The sequence below is a fragment of the Hordeum vulgare genome, chromosome 5H (genome assembly GCF_904849725.1).
Source record: "Hordeum vulgare subsp. vulgare chromosome 5H, MorexV3_pseudomolecules_assembly, whole genome shotgun sequence".
In the NCBI taxonomy this organism is placed as follows: Eukaryota; Viridiplantae; Streptophyta; class Magnoliopsida; order Poales; family Poaceae; genus Hordeum; species Hordeum vulgare.
The window spans coordinates 333,902,899-333,924,188 of NC_058522.1; the positions used below are offsets into that span (position 1 = coordinate 333,902,899).

The 21,290-nt window shown below is 41.1% G+C and overlaps 1 protein-coding gene and 1 long non-coding RNA gene across 9 annotated transcripts; one reads left to right on the forward strand and one right to left on the reverse strand.

The window, feature by feature from the left end:
- Nucleotides 1-951: 951 nt before the first annotated feature.
- Nucleotides 952-7,536, reverse strand: LOC123453118. 8 transcript variants are annotated; one of them, XR_006632709.1, is made up of 9 exons: nt 7,128-7,536; nt 5,968-6,032; nt 5,679-5,862; nt 5,483-5,564; nt 5,033-5,291; nt 4,005-4,652; nt 3,821-3,909; nt 1,338-1,748; nt 952-1,231 (listed from the first exon to the last, which is right to left on the reverse strand). It is a non-coding gene; the product is annotated as an uncharacterized LOC123453118 (long non-coding RNA). The 8 variants fall into 8 exon arrangements; XR_006632710.1 differs by having other exon boundaries at nt 3,821-4,652; nt 5,699-5,862; XR_006632706.1 differs by having other exon boundaries at nt 3,821-4,641.
- A 3,048-nt stretch (nt 7,537-10,584) lies between these two features.
- LOC123453119 (monothiol glutaredoxin-S12, chloroplastic-like) lies at nt 10,585-12,062 on the forward strand. Its single transcript, XM_045129885.1, has 2 exons — nt 10,585-11,002; nt 11,345-12,062. The coding sequence occupies exons 1-2, from the start codon at nt 10,640-10,642 to the stop codon at nt 11,849-11,851; spliced, it is 870 nt and encodes a 289-aa protein (XP_044985820.1). The 5' UTR covers nt 10,585-10,639; the 3' UTR covers nt 11,852-12,062.
- Nucleotides 12,063-21,290: the final 9,228 nt, after the last annotated feature.

Sequence of the window (21,290 nt, forward strand, 5' to 3'; positions counted from 1 at the left end):
GTTGTCACTCAAAACCTACACCCCCTCCCTCAATTACTGAAACGTCTTTTGATTTGTTATTTCTTCCAGCATACCCCCCTCCTTTTCAAAACAAGTGCCATGGTTTTAGTTCAATTTTAAACTAAAATCACGTCACTTATTTTTAAATGGAGAAAGTATAAATTATTTTTTCTTAACAATGTATGTTGAATGGCGTAAGGATTGAATACATGCAATTCTAAAATTACATAGTAAATAAGGTGCCTTCCATAGTACTCAAGTCCATAGTGAAACATCATTGAAAATTCCGAATCGACATTGACGAAGAACAAACTTATCATGAAAAAATGACATCACAATACAATTTAAATAATATAATATTGTGCTTCTCAATTCTCACATGGATTCCTATGCAGCATTGAGACCATAATGATTCCTCTGATTAAAAAAGATATTTCCAAATGGTGATGTTTTGCAACATTATGTGGTTAAGAAAAGGGGAGTGCTACGCATCCTCCGGCTGATCTTTTAAAAAGATCATCCGGGTCACAAGCCGTTAGATCTGTAGCATCGAACGATCGGACACGCCTCCATTATTGCAACATAGGCATTGTTGCAAAATTATTTCTGCAACACACGTCTTGTTGCGAAATTATTTTTGAAACATAAGTCTTGTTGCTGAAATGTTTGCAACAGATGTTTGTAGCAAAAATTTGCAACTGAGATTTTGTGGCATTTTTTCCATCTCATATCTTGTTGCAGAAATAATATCCAAAAGATGTTTTGTTGGAAAATATAAATATGTCGTGGACCATCGCAACATCGCATATGTTTCCGAAACATAGCTTCTGTTGCATAAATATGTTCGACAAAACATGGTGTGGGTGACCTTATTTCGACGCGTGTCAGGCAAAAAAGTGACAGACGCGTCCGCTAAGATCCGCCGGAGGATGGCAAGCCATTTCCTTAAGAAAAAGGTAGAGTTAGGTAAATTCCATACTGGAGAAACAATCAACTCAGAAACTCAGATTGCTCACTACAAATTTGTGAAATTATCTTCACTCAACGGAGATATCTCCAACTGCTGTCAAGCCATGGGAACTTCCATCTACTTCACTAATAACCTTCAATAAACAACGAAAAATGATTGTTTTGATGCTTACGTAACATCTGTGGCCATGCACTTTCCTCCCGGACCTTCCATATAATCAGACATGAAACAACCACAACGCCAAAGGAAAAATGCTTACTACTTTGGAATGAAATAAAAGAAATAACATATTAGGAACCAATCTTCCTTTTAATTATTATTATATTGACTAATTTCTTGACAAAGCATGTGAATATATGATTCGTACCTCTACATGCTTATCCTTTCGTTAATGGTGCTAGGCTGATTGCAAATGTTGGCAATCTTCATCGCCACATCCACCAGGGACTCCTGTGCTAGACCTCCAACTACCTCTCCTCCACTTCCTTGGCTCACATGAAAGAGCTGCTAGCTGCAGAACAATTGAGGGACACTCGATAGGTCAAGTGAAATGGAGGAGGAACAACCATGAATTGAAACGAGTATGAATAACATGGAGGCATGTGATGGTGTGCCAGAGTCCCATAACACACATATGGAGAGGAACCGTAGAAATATTGAAGGGCATGAGAAGCATGAGAGGCTACAAACCATGCAGAAACATCATATGGAGCATTGATGCCAATGACATCAGCGACTACTTGGGAAAATCAACACAGGATGACAACGTGGTTATCCACTGGAGAATATGAAGAAGGAGAAGCAAGCCCATTAGTCAGCCGAATTAAATTATGCGAGAAATTTATTAGAATACAATAGGGCTGCATTGCAGGTGCCTTGAGCTATGTATTTTGTTTTGTAAAGAAATAAATGATAACTTGAGCAGAAATTTAACGGAGAAGGTGAATTAAATCACAAATTTATGTCATGGAACTCTTTTGCTAAGGTGACAGATTTGCTGAGTTGGATTGATGCATGTTGATTGATGATGTGGGTAAGCTGCATGACAAGAGAAATCAGGTAATGGGGAGCTTCTATGTAGATATAGTAAATTTTAAAAAAGAAAATATTCACTAAAAATGTTATTGGATTTTTAAAATGTTCACCAGTTTTTAAACCCTTCATGATTTAATAATTAAATATAAAAACTAAGAAAATCATGAATATAAAACATATTAATGTATTATAAATAATGTTCATCATTTTTGCGAGAACACAAATTTAAAAAATGGTCATGAATTAGAAATGTAAAAATTAAAAGAAAAACGAAACAAAAAATGAAACAAGAATAAGTAAATACGAGTAAATAAATAACTGAATACTGAAAGTAAAAGAAAGGGAAACTGGTGGCCTGGGGTGGAAAACCATTCCTCTATGGGGTCTTTACCTAACAACACATGCGAAGGATACTTATATACTCCTTCCGTTCAGAATTACTTATCGTATAAATATATATATATAATCAAAATACATTTAGATATATTCATTTCTATGATAAATATTTTGAAACGGAAAAAGTACCATTTACAAACAGTTTTTTCGTAACGGGCAGAAAGTAGAGAGCTCCTACTTGCTGCCGGCAGGCTGCACACAGTGGATGCGACGCATAAGGCCGGATTGGGAATGGGACAACCCATTACACTCCCTGTAACGGCAAGCATACTGTAGCAAATCGGTTTTTGTTGATTTTGTTTTTTCCTTTTTCTTTTCCTTTTCTTTGTTATACTCCCCCTGTCTCAAAATAAATGTCTCAATCTTAATACAACTGTGTACCAAAACTAGTAAAAGTCAAGACACTTATTTTAAAACAGACGAAGTAGTTTTTAGTAGTACTAGTAATTGAGCACGTGCAAATGCACGTTTTGACTAATATTACAAACATACATGAAAACCGACATACACTTCAAGATATTTTAATTCCTGCATATGCAAAGCATGTCTAGGCCAATGTATAATCTAAAATTTGTTATTGATAATTGCACATAACTCATATTTAATTATCAAGCAAATACTGATGTCAACCTCATTAGTGAAATCCTGAAGAAGAAAAAATGCACCACATGACCCATCATATATCATAGAAACCAAAGAATCATTTTGCATGCTTAGAACAGAGCACAATTTAGTTGCTTGAGCTAAAAGATAGCAAAATCTTGAACATGTTGACACAAACTAACACATTGAACAAGAGATAAGGGAGGGGGGTGAGGGTGACAGGCGACCACTCAAAAGGCCTTGGCTGATCTTTATTAAAATAGAAAAGATGAGTTACATGAAGAACCATCTGGCTACACAGAGATGGTGTTGCTGACGTCTACAAATACAACAGAAGCAGAAATTTCAAGGAAATATTCAAATATTGATACATAAGATATCGGTACAAGTATGAAACTTTATAAGTGATAATCCTGCATCATACTCATAAATGAAACTATAATCTTTCATATTTCAAATATTGACACGAAAACAAACAAACAAAAACTATAAGCAGCATGCCACCATGGAAATCATGAACCATGCATACTCTCAGAAATGACCAACCTTTCCAGTATTTTCATGGGAAGACATTGGAGAAAACATCAAAAGCTTGGAATATCAGGAAGTGCTAGCAGTAAAATTTTGGGGGAAGAAAATACTAATGACCATGGATCTAAGTGGACAAGCCAAAGGCAACCAGAGATGATAGAGACATGTCTCCATTCAGTCAATGACAAATAAAAGTGAAGATCCTTAAAACTCAAACGTGTTGTCATCTACTACCACTGCAAAGCATATGCATCGTGCAAGTTACAGTAGCGCAAATTAACTCACCTCTTTATTCAATTGCTGTAGTTTTGATTTTGTGAGCCGTGCAACCTTTGTCACTTCGTTAACATCCTTCTCCATGCGCCTTTTGATATCTGCAATTCAGTAAATCATGTGCAATGAAGTGCCTGTTCGACAATGTACCACTCCAGTCACTCCGTTCCTCTGGAAACAAGGAGCGACAGAATACCCGCTCCAAAGAAATGAACTGCACGTCGCTCCGCTCCACCGCAGAGTTAGGAGCCGGAGTATCTCCGTTTGGCTTCCGAAATCGTGGAAGCTTGCAAATCTACCAAATGCTAGTGAACTTGTCAGATCATAAATTCATGAATATTTCAGTAGTAAATCATGTGCAATGAAATTGTGGAAGCTTGCAAACCTACCAAATGCTAGTGAACTAGTTAGATCATAGATCCATAACTCCATTTCACAAAATATTGTTAAATACACATATTAAAAATGCTAACCTATCTAATGTCCAAAAAATGACACATGCTGGTGTCGAGATAATGTATCATCTTTCGAGAAGATATCGTATCATGTTAATTCTTAGATCCACTCACAACCAGAAGGTGCAGTAATCTAAAGTAGAACAGTACTCATTTAAATCTCTATAACAGAACAAATTATGCACAACAATGTACAAAAGAAAGAGAAAACTTGAAACTGCTATTTGGTAAATCGCTGCTTGATTGGAGGTTGCCTTTCACTAAAAGTTGTAAAAGAAATGTAAAGGAATGAACAACAAGTTGCAGCATAAATGATAGAGCAACAAACTGGGATAGCTCCGTCTTTGAAACAACAATGCCATGGGAAGCGAAGTGATTCTGAAAAAAATCTGGTAAGGAAGGCCCAAATCAGTTTATGTAAAATAAAAAAACTGGAATTCTTTATTTCAATGCACTTCTGAAGAATGAATTGTACGACCAATTTTACAAAGGTCAACACTCATTTTGCCTAATATAAAAATTAAACTCCAGTACCTATAGAGTTTGTAGAAACTTTGCTCCAACCGAATTTGAGTTTTCAATCAAATCTTCAGTAGTCAATGTGATACTACTACTACAAATTATATCTATTCTTTTTGCTAAATTAGTCGTACACTTCATACACAGTTATTAATCACAACAATATTCATTTCATATAGATGTCCTTACATATTACTGTATTGAGAACCGTAGAGATATATTTTTTAAACATAAGGATTAAAAACTATACCTGGAATGTAGAATTCTTAGGTGACACCTCCGCAGCGAAATCATAGTCTCTAAAGCTCGCTACTTCCCATAAGATTCATGGTTCAGCAAGAAAAATATGTTCACTCTCTTAGTTGCGGACTATGAAGGAATCGTGGAACTGAAGTGGCCTGAGACAAATAATCTCAAAACAATACATGCCTCCTCTTTCAGTATTTCATTTATTATCCAGTCCCTCTCTTTAGCACTTCTCCTGTCCTTTCTCTTTTGTTCCTGTGTGCCTGAAAATAGAAGGCGGTACTTATAAGGTGGGTGTGCTCTGCCTGTACAATGATTATGTACTGTTTTTCATCGCAAGTATAGTTAAGGTGATATTTGAAATATAAAACACTTAATCAGAGACATGTTACATCCAATATTCATCTGACTGCAGGTAATAAGTAAATACAGTAAAAAGATGATAGAAGTTTACCTTTCTTCTCTTCGTGTTTCTTTCGCCTCCAATTCTCAGTAAGTCTTCTCTTCTCCCTTTGCTTGTCCATGTTCACACAAATCTGACAGGAATAAAATCAGAAGCAATTAATATATGAACTACATATACACAAACAAAAGCAACTAATGTATCAACTACATACACAAGATGCAAACTTGATTCTGGTTATGAATACCCTAAATAGTCTATAGAAACCTAAACTCTTGTCCAGAATCTTGAAGAGCTTGCAACGGTTCCACACGATCCTGGCCAATAATAACAAATCGTGACCCTTTGTTATCGTCATTACTGCTATTACTGTTTACATTCCTCTTGGACAACTCTTCTAGTTGCTTTTGAAGCAATGGTGATATACCCGCCTGAATAAATAGATGATTCAAGTCAGTGAACACATAATAGACACTCTAGTCAGGTTAGGATACCATAATCGATCCATAACATTTACTCCATGACAGAAAACTAACCCAGCCAAATAGCGGCGTGAGAATGTCTTAGGCTGCAAGGGATGTTGCAAGAGTGCATTCAAATCCTGTGATTCGAAGAAAAATATGTTCACTCTGTTAGTTGCGGACTCAAACCCTGCAGAAAAATCTGTTAACAATCGACTAAATTCATCTCTACAAAAGAAAAAGTCTTATATCTCTCTCAACAGAGCTGCAGTGCACACGTTTCATCTATAGCAAATATCTTCGTTGCTGCATTTGTTCCAGTCTGGATCTTGTCGCTTCCGACAGTATGAACAACATGACTGCAAACTCATAGTCACTCATAGTCGTTGCTTTATCCTTTTTTTGCTGGCTTCTTCTTACAGTGAAGCATTGCCGCATCTTGATTTGAACTTTCTGCATTGCTACAACAGTAGATATACTCTGTTCATATGTTATTTTCTTTTCTACGTTGCATCTTGATTTAAACTGCCCCTCCCAGGGAGATGTCAGTGTTTATATGATGTTCCCTGAAATTCTACTACTGTACAAATTCAGTTATTGATGCCAATCGACATAATGTGAACAATGCTACTGTTGAAGATGAATTTCACTAAATCTATTTCACTCCATAAAAGAGCCAAAATGTGAACAATGCTACTGTCTCCATCATTTTGATTTCACTAAACAGTAAATTCAGTTAAGTCCTTACGATAATTTGGAATTTGACCACAAGGAGCTGTCAGGAAGAATGTTCCAATGAAACATTTTTTATTTCATTACAAAGAGACACTGTGGATTATGATTGTTCACATTATTTTATTGCATCAAAAATAACAAGGAGGGAACAATACTTTCCACTACAGAGAGACACCGTTGGTCACTTTGTTTCTAAAGAGAGACACTACAGAGAGACCCTGTGAATGAAGCACAACACACACACCCACTCGCCCCTGAACCCTGAACCTAAAATTTTGCTAGGCCATGTTCAGTTCAAACATTGTGCTGCTACACTGATTGAGCCGGTCCAATTTTGCAATGCAAACTGACACATGCTCGCAATCTTGTTAAGTTTACAAATTATCTTCAGCAATTATCTTGCAGGTTCATCAGCACTTGAAAGAGCAGCCACAACAAATTCAGAGTTCGGAGTACATATTAACTGAAACCTGAAACCTAAAATTTTAATTGAATTTTACCTTCTTCTACAGGCAGAGGCGGATGCCTCGGGGGGTTGGTGACGGGGATCGGAGGGCGTCGGCGTTGCCCACCAGCAGCAGCGGTGAAAGCAGAGGTGCCCACCACCAGCAGCAGCACCCGACGGTCCTGCAAAGGAGCGGCAACTTGAAGAGGAGCAACAACAGCAGGACCAGGACTTTCTTCTTCCCGGCGCTGGAGGCGGCGCTGCACCCCCGCTCGCTGACGTAGCCGCTGCTGCTGGGGCTGGGGCGGGCCGGCGTCTCCGTAGCCGTAGCCGTCCTCCAGCCCCTTAAACTGCTCCCTCCTCCAGGACGCAGCCGTGCTGCTTTTGCCCCTGTACGAGGCCGTCACGTGGCCCTCGTCCTCGTACAGGGGCGCGGCGCTGGGGCGAGCGGGGCGGGGCGCTGCGCGGGGGGCGAGCGGGGTGCGGTGCGGCGCGGCGGACACGGGGCGAGCGGGGCGCGGCGCGACGGCCGGCGCATGCGGGGCTAGCGAGCATGGCGAACGGGCGGAGGCGGTGGAGCGAAGGTGCGGGCGGGGTGCGGCGTAGTTACGAGAGAACGTGCGAGGTGCGAGGCAGGTTTTTTTTTTGCAGGGAAGGATTAGCGTTAACGAAGTCTTTGTTAGCTTCGTTAACGAATCTTGTACACCGTTGATTGTGTGATTAAAGGGTCCAGATCTGAAGATGGATCTGCCCTCTCGTGCTTTTATTAGTACAGATAAACATTTAGACAATATACTGTGAACATTTTCCAAAATATACATTGACCAAGTTTAATATAAGTTGAAATTTTTAAATATTTTTTTAATATATGATGAATATTTTTAAAATACACACAAAACTTTTTGTAAAATTTTCTGAACAATTTGTTATTATATGTGAACATTTAAAAAATATACATTGAACCTTTCGTAAAGTACTTTGAACTTCTTAGTATATTATGAACATTTACAAAAAACGCATTGACCTTCTTAGTATATTTATAATCTGAATATGATGTTATTTTATTTATTTAATATTCTAAATTGGATGTAGGGTGTAATGTTAATTAATAGCACACAATATGTTTTTTAGTATTGGCGTCGATCCTGTTACAAATGAACACCTCATCAAAATCGTACTGAAGACAAAAGAAACCATTAATAATAACGCATGCATGTCTCTGCAAAACCCGACAGGGTAAAAAAGGAAGTTGATGTTCATCTTATGCTGAGAGGCAATACCGATGGGATGCCATGTTTAAATAAAGGAAAATGAACCTATTAGGGTATTTTCTTTCCCATTGATTTATTGCGTTATGGGCATGTCATATTTTTTTCCGTTACAACGCACGGTTTCTTTTGCTAGTAGAAAAAAAGGATAACAAGGAAAAGGAGGAAACATAAGAAACAACTAAGGCTGGTCACAATGGGGAAGAACTTAGCAGTAACATCACACACTCCAATACAACTTTGCTTATGTGGCACGTATTTAGTGAAGAGAGAGGTGCTTGTGGTAACTAGCTAAGTTACCGAAACATCACACACTCCAAGAAACAATGAGTCTATAGCTTAATAAATGCATTGTTGCATGACACTACATACATGTTACTCCCCATTGTGGAGGTAGGAACATAGTCTAGGAAAGCATGTAGGTTCCTACCTTATGTTACTCTCCATTGTGACCAGCCTAACCCAACATGGGCTAACCCAACTAGGGCATCGGGAGGGACACTCCCTCGACGAATTAAGCCTTATTTTCATCCTATGAGCGGCAAATTGCATTGGCGTAGAAAGTAGGGATTTCCATTGGGATGTCCGGTTTACATATTAGTCAGGATGTGACCCACTGAAAATTACAGCCCAATAATCTATCGTTTACTATTTAATATTCCAAAAAAATATATTAAAATATATACTTCAGAATTATATTTAGAAAATATTTTATGATATTTTTGAAATTTAAATAAAAGACTAAAAGCGTATTTCAAGAATGCTCATCATGGATGCAAAAAATGTTTATCGTGTGCTAAAAAGTATAATGTATAACTTGAAAAAGTCAAAAAATAGTAATAATGAAATAGAAAAGAAGTACTCCATCTTCTCTGGATTATAAAATATTCTGACATTTTTCTAATATGATGTATATAAGCGTATTTTAGTGTGTTTGTTCATTTATTTTAGTATGTATGTAGTTCATATATTATAGAATATCCATAGGTCTTATAATTCAGTACCAAGGGAGTAGTGCTGACTTTAGAAAATAAAAGAGAAAATAACGAAACCCGGCTGACACAATCGGCAAATGGGGCTTGCCCAGAGCATTTAACGAGGAAGAAAAAGAATTTTGCTGAAATCACTAGTTAGCGAATACACGTTGCAACGATTACTTCCATCTTCACACGTTGCGCCAAGTGATGCATTCTATGCGTGCCATTTGTCGCAACCTGTTAGTTTTTCCTTTTTTCGTAGATTCGTATTTTTAAAACATTTTATCTCCTAAACTATGGGTCTAAATCTCGAACTGTTTTCACCGTTGTCTTTCTCGCGTTGAGATCTTCAAAACTAGATCCTATATTGATAGGTTTGATAAACTTTTTTCACAAAAAAACCAAAAGAAAAAGATCGGACGAAAAAATCGTGCCTCACGCGATAGCAAAAAAAAACAAGTTTTTTCCTTTCTGAGAGGCATGGGTTGTGTCTCTCGCGAAGACAAAACTGTGGCTCTCTCGGAAGGAAAATCGTGCCTCTCGCAAAAAAAAGTAGAACCGTGCCTTTCATGGAAACAAAACCGTGCGTCTTAAAAAAAACAAAAAACGTGTTTTCCCCTTTCGGGAGAGGCACGGACGTGCCTCTCGCGAAGGCAAAACCGTGACTCTCGCAAAAAAAACAGAAACGCGTTTTTTTTCTGAAAGGCACGGGCGTGCCTCTCGCGAAGGCAAAACCATGACTTTTGCGGAAGCAAAACCGTGTCTCTCTTAAAAAAACAGAAAACACATTTTTTCCTTTTCTGAGAGGCACGGCCGTGCCTCTCGCGAAGGCAAAACCGTGCCTCTCACGAAAGCAAAAACGCGTCTCTCGTAAAAAAACAGAAAACATGTTTTTTCGCGTAAAAAAACAAAAACACGTTTTTTCGCGAAATTTTTTTCATCCAAAAGTTATGAAAGATCGGTAGAAAACCGTAAGATCAAAAAAATTCCGAAAAAACACTAAAAAGACGAAAACGCGTGCGAAAAAATAAAAAATAAAATTAAAAAAAAACGCTCAGAATGCGACACGTGGCGACGGCTGAAAATACGCCAAATGGCGACACGCAGGAGCGATCGTTGAAAGCGCTCGCTAACTAGTTGCTCCCGCATTTTGCGCATACGAGCAACTAGTTTTATAAAAAGTTGGGCTTTTCTCTGCTATTAGTCTGTGGGCCGTGTGCCATCCAGCCCAGTTAGAGAGGAAGAACGCGCGGCTGGACGACATCATCGTCTCCACTCTCCACACACCTCCACCTCACCTTCTCCTACTCAGCCGCGCCACCATGACTTTCCCCATGGCCACCTCCACCGCCTCCACGGCTGCCGCCGCTTCCCTCCGCATCCTCCCGGCGCCGGCCACCCCATCCTCCCGCACTCTCCGCTTCCCGCCCATACTCCGCCGCGCGCCCCGCGCCCTCTTGTCCGTCTCCGCCCTCAGCAAGCTCTCCGAGGCGTCACCCGTCCCCATCCCGCAGGAGCCCACCCAGACTTTGCCCGACGAGGACTCGATCCCCCCTAGGCCCGGGGTCTACGGCGTCTTCGATCCCGCCGGGGACCTGCAGTTTCTCGGGATCTCGCGCAACGTCAGGGCCAGCGTCGAGGGGCACCGCAGAAAGGTGCCCGCTGACCTCTGCGCCTCCGTCAAGGTATACACATCACGCGTCACCCATTCCGTAGGATTTCAGTTACATCATGGAATTGGATTGCGCAGAGTGTCCAATGAATTGAATCGTGATAATTGATTGCTTGCCTCGTCCTATAGTGTTTGATGATGAATGCTTCTGAAGTGATCATGCTTTCTTCTAAAGCAGTTTACCTTAAGAGGGTTGGTTGATATACACAAATATAGCGCTCTTGCACTCATTTTGATCACTTCTGCAGATGATTGCCCTGTAGTAATGACTATGTATCAACTCTCAGAGTCTCAGTTATCTCTCTTCACGTTTTGACCATGCTACTTGAGAATTTGACCACACCTATCTCTACAGGTTGCAATACCAGACGAGGAAACACCAGATAAAAGTGTCCTGACTAATGCTTGGAAATCATGGATGGAAGAATACATCGCAGCCACTGGCAAGGCGCCACCGGGGAACGTTGCCGGGAACCACACTTGGATCGGTCCTCCACAGAGACCTGCAGACTTGCGTTTGACTCCTGGTCGTCATGTTCAGCTAACTGTGCCGCTTGAACAGTTGATTGATCGGTTAGTGAAGGAGAATAAAGTGGTTGCCTTCATCAAAGGATCAAGAAGCGCTCCCCAATGTGGGTTCTCGCAAAGAGTGGTGGGGATCCTGGAGGCACATGGAGTTGATTTCGCATCCGTAGATATTCTTGATGAGGAGCACAACCATGGGTTGAGAGAGACCCTGAAGACCTACAGCAACTGGCCAACCTTCCCGCAGGTTTTTGTTGGAGGAGAACTTGTGGGAGGATGTGATATTATTTCATCCATGGCTGAAAAGGGGGAGCTTGCTGCCCTGTTCCAAAAGTAGAACTCTCACCTTGGAGTTTAAGTAATGTCTTGTTTTATCAGGTGCCAAATGCAAGCTTATCTCCTGTATTGTTGCAATAATACTTAGCTTATTGTAAGGCACAAAGTTCTTGACTCAGAAAAACATTCATCCAATTTAGATGAGGCAGTATTGTACTGTGAAACTTACTGGTCGTTTTTGAGAGCAGGCTTAGCAAAGGTGTTTGTGTGTATTTTTGTGGTCGTTTCACATTTGCACATGAATACATTGTAGCTACATGAGAGAAGTATGTGGTGCATAAAGTGACAAAATCGCTGGACTGAGCTCTAAGGTTCAACTCAGAAATGTAAAATTAAAACTTCAAACATTTTTCTAGGTTCACTTTGCAAACTATGTGATGGCTGAAATGTTTCTTGTTGCCTCAATATTTCCTTTATTTTTTTCTTTCAAATTAGTAGAAGATAAAGCTATCTGCACTTCAAGTGTTCAGTTGATTTATTTGTCAGTGTGCTCTAGAAGTGTTGGATCTGTACAATGAGGAATCAAGAGAGAGGCACTTGTAGATTTCTGGAGCAGATTGATTTTCTATTAATGACTTTTACTATTGGAAGAAGTAACAGAAAAGAAGCGGCAAGCTTTCCTGTACCATATGTTGGCTGGTTATCTGTATACTCTGCCAGAAGCAAATATAGCAGGTAAGCTCAACACTTGATGCAGACTATGTGAATTTGATGGAGAAAGTCTGTCTATCAATCTTTAGGAAAGTTTCTACTGGAGGCAAGATATCTTCCAAGCATGACTTATTCAATTAATTCCGGGATCATGGTAACCAATGACTCAACCTGTTTCTTCTTGATTCAGTTTTAAGCACTCCTGTTTAAACTTAAATCAGAATGGGTTCTACTGTTGCCATTTTTGCATTATTTTCTGCCATTACTAAATAGTGTTTTTCATTTCTCCAGCAGAAGTGGAGAAGCCATCATAAATTTGGTGGGGCTTATGGGTTAGGAGTTGGATGGATCGATGGTCATCCACAAGTACCAGGAAACTTCTGATGTCATGTTACAGCACACTGGCCAGGCATGCTGCAAGGACGAGCACTCTACTGAATGCTCTCTTTGCAAGCCTTTTCCACCTCAAGGAAATTGATGGGATTTGGGGTCTTTAGGCTAATTCTCGTAAGTCTTCTATTCTTAAACATTTCAAATGGATTTGTGACTTCTGGATTTTACGTCACGTCTTTGTTGATGCTTAAATTTTTGACATTATCGTATCTTTATTGTTCTTACCTTTTAGCTTACCTGAATCTCAAGAAACATTTACATCATGTGATGATATGTCCAAGATACCGTCATACCGCCAATGGTTTTGAAACCTAGGAAGTGAGCCTAGCTCACTTGGTTGGGGGAGTGGATGTACAACCCCACCACCTGGGTTCGAGTTCGCATGTATGCAGATTTAGGTTCCTATCTATACTGTAGGGGTCTACGTTGCAGTTTTCTTTCGAAAAGATGATTTGGAACCTGTGCAAATATGATGTATAGATCATATGGGTAGTTCAATCTCCTCTGAGAATTGAGTGGCTAAGGATATGTGGAACCAAAAAGGTTGAGTGCTTGACTACACACTACTCAAAGCTGAATTAACACACCGTTCTATTAATAGTTTCATGGAGTTGCATATGGGGTTTTACTTACTTTTCTATACTAGCGAATGGTGGGTAGACCGTTGCCCCCACCCACACGCACACACAATGAAATGTATTAGATGCTGACAGCACAGAAAAAGCAACCAGTTGGGCAAGGTATTCAAGCAGGACGAAGGATGCATGCTTCTATAGATGCCTGGCAGTTCGGTTGATTGGCCAACATGGGAATACTGAATGCACTCTAAACAAACAAGGAATATGCTGTTGAGTTGTTCTATCCTAAGAGATGGATCATTTCTTGTGCTTACACGTGTGTCTTCTTCTCTACCTTAGGAGTTGGATTCTTTCTTGTGCTTACCTGAGCATCATCTTGTCACCTGTCCCTTCTCTTGCTTGCATGAGTGCTTTCTCTCCTTCTCTACCTTTTTGGTGTGTCTGTTACGAGATAGATGTGCAGAGGAGCACATGTTGATTACGAAATCTTGTTTCTTTCACAAACAGTAAATGGTGTGGCTATCCTGAATTAATGATCCTCGTTGCTTCCTTGCTGCTGCGGTCTTTGTCAATCTGGACATATCAACGATCATATGTTACTGTCAACATAGATAGTTATTATTGCGGATTAATCTGTGTAGATTGTTTCGTGTGGTTAACAAATTTCAACTCCTTAAGTTAGTACCTATGGATGTGTATAAAGTTGCAGCTGATTGAGAAGGGGCCTGTTAAGTGTGTCCATCCAACCCTTTATGCATTAGGTACCGACTTCTTTACACTCCCTCACTCAATGTAAATACAGTAATACTGTTTTGCTATTAGATGCATATACATGTGTTTCATTGGGAGTTAGCTTTCTTTTTTTAAAACAGCAAGTGCACCTTTTTGGAGTGAGTACTGATAATGATGGATTGACAGCTAAACCTTTAAACTGCAACAGGCACATGCATATGATTTGTACCTGCTTAATGTAACTGGTGATACTTAGGTTGATTGCATCTTAATGTAATTTCACAGACTCGTCTACCTTTTCTGAATCTTAGAGCATCTCCAAGAGCATACCCATATTTTGGGTAGTCAAAACCATTATGGGTAGAGGAGAGAGAAGGTTTGGGTATCCAAAAAAAATTCTGCTTTTCAAGCTTACCCATATTTGGATACCCAAAAACTTGATAGCCCATTCTTTGTGCTTCTAGTTCTATTTGTGCAAATGCAACTGAATCACAAATACAATCAATTCAAACGTGCTAAATTAAAATTCTCAAATTGTCAAACAAATAGTGCATATTACAACACAATCTTCATCAAATCAAACATTTCTATAGATGTTTGAAACAAAAAAGGAAAAAGGAAAAAAATAAAAAACGAAGAAATTACCTTGCAAGCAAACCGACGAACACCTTGCGGGCGGCGGCGGCGATTTGCGCCGGTGAGGGTGTCGGGGACACGGCGGCTGTTGGGGACGTGGGGAGGGAGGCGGTGAGGACTTCGGGCAAGCGGACGCGGCCGCACGCCGCTCCTCCTGCCGCCACGGTGAGGTCGTCGGCTACCGCACGAGCTTGGCGCTGCGTGAGCTCGCCGCTGCCGGCCGAGGCGGGGTGGAGGTCCTGGAGGCGGGGCGGAGGTCCAGGAGGCGTGCTGGAGGTTGGGGAGGCGGAGGGAGAGTCGCCGGCGCCGAGAATCGGCCGCCCCGCGCCGGGCGACGGGGCCTCGATGCGGCGGACGGGCGGCTCGATGCGGCGGTGTCCGTGCTCGCCGGTGGCCGGAGGAGGGAGGCGGGGGTCAGGGTGGGGTCAGGGACGTTGCGGAAGGAGCGCCGATGGCCGGAGGAGGCGGCGGTGGCGGCGGCGCGGCGACGGGGTCGATTTGCGGCGGGGCGGAAGTTTCAGCTCGGGCAGTTGGCTACTCCCGCGCTGATTTTGGGTCGGATGGGTATTTGCCCCCAAAGACCCAAATATGCCAATTCTGAGCTAAATTTTGGGTGGTGACCCAAAAAAAATTGCGTGGGGACCAGTTTTGGGTATGCTCTTGGAGCTGGTTTTTTGCCCCCAATACCCAAAATAGCAGTTTTTGGGTATTGAGAGCAAATATGGGTATGCTCTTGGAGATGCTCTTAGGTAATTACATCATGTGATGATATGTCAAGGCTATAACTATAAATTTTATGATATGTAGAAGCATCATACTCACTATACATGTCTATCTTTCCTATGGGAGTTGTTAGGTTAAGAATATGTGGGGAAAATAAGCTTGACTACAAATCCCTCAAAACTAGATTTGCACTGTTCAATTCATTATGTTCTGACAGGGTTGCACTACGAGAGTTGCTAGGTTAAGAATATGTTGGGAAAATAAGCTTGACTACGAATCCCTCAAAACTAGATTTGCACTGTTCAATTCATTGTGTTCTGACAGGGCGTTTTTTCTTCTCGATTTTGTACATGAGCAAATTTAGGTTAGATCCCCACACGGAGATGTATTACGTACTCAAAGAGAGAGAAACTACAAGCAGATAAAAGCATCGTGCTAGGAGTAGGAGGTATTCAGTAAAGGTGGAAGGATCAATTGCCAAAGTATTTTGTTTCCAGAGATGGATTAGTCGGTCTGGAGTAGTCGATGGCATTTATAAGGCACCAAGAATATGGTGTCTGTTCTACCCTGCGAGATGGATCCATCCTGATGCATACACACACGTCTTTGAATCACCTTGTTCCTTATACAAGCGGTCCAGAAAGCAGCCAATTCCGTGCCTATCTCAAGTTCATGGTTTTGTTTGCTTTCTTGCTACTGCAATCTTTAGGCAAGGTGGACATATGGATGATCACATGATAAAATGTGAATAGTTATTATCGTTGTACTACTTGTAAACAGTTCCGTAGGGTGAACAGATTCTTAGGATTAACAAATCCAACATGTTAGTCCTTGCGCACGTGCACTAAGTTTTAGCCGATTGAGAGGGTCTACAGAAAGTTTGTTGGTTGTATCCATCTAGATCATCTTTAGTTGCCGACTTAATATTTCCCATCCCATCCACGAATAGTGCTATGGTGCTGTAGTACTATTAGATGCATGCATTCCACTTTCATTGGTAATTAGCTTCTTTAAAAAATAGCTGGTACTAACTTTTTGGAGTGAGACATGATACTGATAGTGACGGTTATCACAGACTAGGAGAAAACTGCACGCTTGGAAAGCGACTAACTTGGGATTTGCTTGGCTTCCTTCCTAAAGCGAGTAAGCGACTAACTTGGGATTTCCCTGGCTTCCTTCCTAGTCTGGCAATAATTTCTTGTGCACACACACCAAACATGTTACATGGATTTGTGACATTTGTCTCCTTTACTAATTTCTCTAGTGATGCTCAGGTTTATTATAACATCAGTTATTTGTCTGAGAAATGTTTACACTGATAATGTCCAGGATATGGCTAAAGGTTCTAAAATCTGCACATCCTGTGATTGATATATACTTGCATCATGCATATCATACATGTAGGTTTATTTCCGCCCCAAAACTGGTGGGTTAGTGATATATAGGGAAAATGATCTTGAGTTTACAGACCCTTCAATTGGTTGCATTTTTACATGGTTACGAATGTGGATTTTTCTTGCATTTCTCAATTTAGGATTGGATCCTCAGAGGAGATATACACACCGACAGAAAGGGGCAACTTGAACTAGAAGCACAGAAAGCCTCTCACGCACCAAGTGAAGATGGATAGATATATTTAACAAAGGAAGTAGTTGGATTGCCAATATAGTTTCTTTCCATTCCAGAGATGGATTGGTTGTTCTGGAAGAGCCAATGGCGACCGACCATAGAGGCCCCAAGAATGTGCTTACAGACACGCCTTCTTGTCCATCTTTTAGGGGAAGAAACCATCATGCCCCTTGCACAAGCCGTTGCCTATCCCGAATTCATGATCCTTCTGTTGCTTATGTGCGCAGATGGATGGAGTTTTTTTTTGTTAAGGCCCCGTTCGGAGTCCCTCCGCTCAGTGGCTCTGCTCCCGGAGCGGACAGAGCTGTAATTAAAATTCGTGGAGCGGCTGCACAGGTGCTCTGTAGATTCTTAAATTTTGCTGCACACCGTTTTTTCTTCTTGATTTTTTACATGAGCAAATTTAGGTTAGATCCCCACACGGAGATGTATTACGTACTCAAAGAGAGAGAAACTACAAGCAGACAAAAGCATCGTGCTAGGAGTAGGAGGTATTCAGTAAAGGTAGAAGGATCAATTGCCAAAGTATTTTGTTTCCAGAGATGGATTAGTTGGTCTGGAGTAGTCGATGGCATCCATCAGGCATCAAGAATATGGTGTCTGTTCTACCCTACGAGATGGATCCTTCCTGATGCATACACACACGTCTTGTTCTTATCCACCTTTTAGTTAGGAGCACGAGCTGATCAATGAATCACCTTGTTCCTTATACAAGTGGTCCAGAAAGCAGCCAATTCCATGCCTATCTCAAGTTCATGGTTTTGTTTGCTTTCTTGCTACTGCAATCTTTAGGCAACGTGGACATATGGATGATCACATTATAAAATGTGAATAGTTATCATTGTTGTACTACTTGTAAACAGTTCCGTAGGGTGAACGGATTCTTCGGATTAACAAATCCAACATGTTAGTCCTTGCGTACGTGCACTAAGTTTTAGCTGATTGAGAGGGTCTACAGAAAGTTTGTTGGTTGTATCCATCTAGATCATCTTTAGTTGCCGACTTAATATTTCCCATCCCATCCACGAATAGAGCTATGGTGCTGTAGTACTATTAGATGTATGCATTCCACGTTCATTGGTAATTAGCTTCTTTAAAAAATAGCTGGTTAGCATGTACTACCTTTTTGGAGTAAGACAGGATACTGATAGTGACGGTTATCACAGACTAGGAGAAAACTGCACGCTTGGAAAGCGACTAACTTAGGATTTGCTTGTCTTCCTTCCTAAAGCGACTAACTTGGGATTTCCCTGGCTTCCTTCCTAGTCTGGCAATAATTTCTTGTGCACACACACCAAACATGTTACATGGATTTGTGACTTTTGTCTCCTTTACTGATTTCTCTAGTGATGCTTAGGTTTATTATAACATCAGTTATTTGTCTGAGAAATGCTTACACTGATGGTGTCCAGGATATGGCTAAAGGTTTTAAAATCTGCACACTGTGATTGATATATACTTACATCATGCATATCATACATGTAGGTTTATTTCCGCCCCAAAACTGCTGGGTTAATGATATGTAAGAAAGATAAGCTTGAGTTTACGGACCTTTCAATTGATTGCCTTTTTACAGGGTTGCGAATGTGGATTTTGCTTGCATTTCTCAATTTAGGATTGGATCCTCGGAGGAGCAACTTGAACTAGAAGTACAGAAAGCCTTTCACACAACAAGAGAAGGTGGATAGATATATTCAACAAAGGAACAAGTTGGATTGCCAATATAGTTTCTTTCCATTCCAGAGATGGATTGTTCGGTCTGGAAGAGCCAATGGCGACCGACCATAGAGGCCCCAAGAATGTGCTTACAGGCACGTCTTCTTGTCCATCTTTTAGGGGAAGAAACCACCGTGCCCCTTGCACAAGCCGTTGCCTATCCCGAATTCATGATCCTTCTGTTGCTTATGTGCGCAGAGGGATGGAGTTTTTTTGTTAAATGTCAAAGTATAATCGTTGTCAAATTGGATGAACTATTAATGTTAGCTAGTTCCTTGCAGAAGTGCACAAAGGATCAGCCGGCCGGTTGAAGTGCTACGGAGGGAGGGAGATGTCGCTGTTGATTGTATCGGTATTGGGAAGCATTTATATTTAGTAGTTGCCGACTTGCTTTTGATTTCCCATCGAATCTGTAGGTGTAGTCCTAGTGCTGTAGACAGATATAGATAGATGGTGTTGTTCATCGGAAAGTTTGTGATTTTCCTAGCTTGCCTAGGTAGCAACCACTGTTAGGACTTGGGACTTTGGGAGTGGACGTTGATAATGACTGTTTGTTCAATGCTGGAAGAAAGCTGGATGTAGGGGCTGTTTGGTTTCCATCATAAGGTTGTCACGTCTAACCTTAGTCATGTCATAATACTTTAGGCATGTGTTTGATTCATTGCCATACTTGTGGCTTGCCACACTTTTCTAGTTATATGGTCCATATGTCATACATTTATTTTTTTGTCAAATCTTGCCACATTTATGGTGTCCATTTTGTTAGCCACACTTTTTGTGACAGCCATACTTTACCTAAGGTTAGTTGTGGTAAAGTTAGCCATGATCCAAACAGGCCCGTAGTATGACGATGGATCTCCTCCCAAAGGGAAAATCTGATTCTTACTTTTTTTCCTTTCAAGTTACAAAGAATTCTGAGAAAAATACACACATACATTTGGATGTGACACTATAGAAGCACTTTTTTACACACAACAGAAGTACATTTTGATGAAATACATTTGATGTAACACTGGTGAAGTACTTTTTTTCCTCGCAAAAAAAAAGTATTTGTTTTGTACTAGCTCACAACAAAATTTGTTTCATCACAAAAATTTACACACATGTAGTATACGTACATCTCTATGTACGTGTATTGTTTTTTAGATCTTTTAAAAAAATTAAATGGTTGATTTTCGAATTTTTCAAAATCCTGGCTCGATGGAGTGTTTAAAGCCGAAAATCCTCGCTCGCGATCTCGTGTCTTTTTTGCCTGCTTCTGACGACATGCTCTCGTCGTACCCCAAGGGGGTCCTAAAATAAAAGAAAAATCTGGCAAGGCGGAAACGCCATCAATCCTTTTTTTTTAGGGGTAACGCCATCAATCCTTGACTCTGCACGACCGTGGTCTTTTGGCACGTGAAGTCCTCGTCCAGGACGAAGACCGGATGGTCTTTTGCCTGCTTCTTCACTCCAGAAGTGCAATGACTTCCTTCGGCTACGGCCCACAGGAGTCTTCACCAACGGACGAACCAGACGTTTGCGTTTTGTCCGAATTTTATGTTTGAATCGGCAAAGAGTCTGCGTCTGGTCGAATTTACCTTTGCATTGGCCATGCGCCCATCCCATCGAACGGACGCATTTAGTTCGAACGCATGTTAAAATCATAATACAATAAATAAAAATTTAGTCGCGGTCATGTCAATGAACATAGTTTCATGTCAGCAAGTGTCAACGCATAAAAGACAATCAGAATTCATGTCTAGTATTTTTTATAGTTCATGTCGGCAAACATAACCGACATATAAAATTACGTCGCTCGTGGCCGTGGCTCAATCATCTGGATCGAGCATCTTCTTTTGCTTCTTCTCAAATCAACTCCTTCTCTTGAGGGACATCTTGTCCAAGTCCATGGTCATGAAAGCAAGCGTCACCTCTTTTGCTTTCGTGTTTGCATTGATGGCCTTGATTTTGAGGTTCTTTTTTTGAACGAACGTAGAAATCGATCGCGGCTACTTCCTTTGCATCCCGACGGGCGACTAGCCGGTGCCACCCGACCAAGGCGTAAAGTTGAGGTCGATGACAGTCGCGTGGGCTGGGGTGACCGGCATGATCACGTTGACGCCCGGTGACGTAAAGAGCCGGGTCGGAGCATGCGTCGGACGAACACCGAACGCCTATGGAGTTATGAAGGAGCTTGGTGATTGCCCTTGTGGAGGGTGAACGACCAACGAGTATGTGCTCGTCGTGGCCATGGCAACGATCGAAAGAATGGTCGGCATGGGTCGGCACAACCCTAGCATGAGGAACGCGTGCGTGGTCGCTTGCTGATGACCCACAGCTATATGAGATCAATCGTAGTCCTTTTAATATGTAAGAGTGTTGAACCCAACGAGGAGTAGA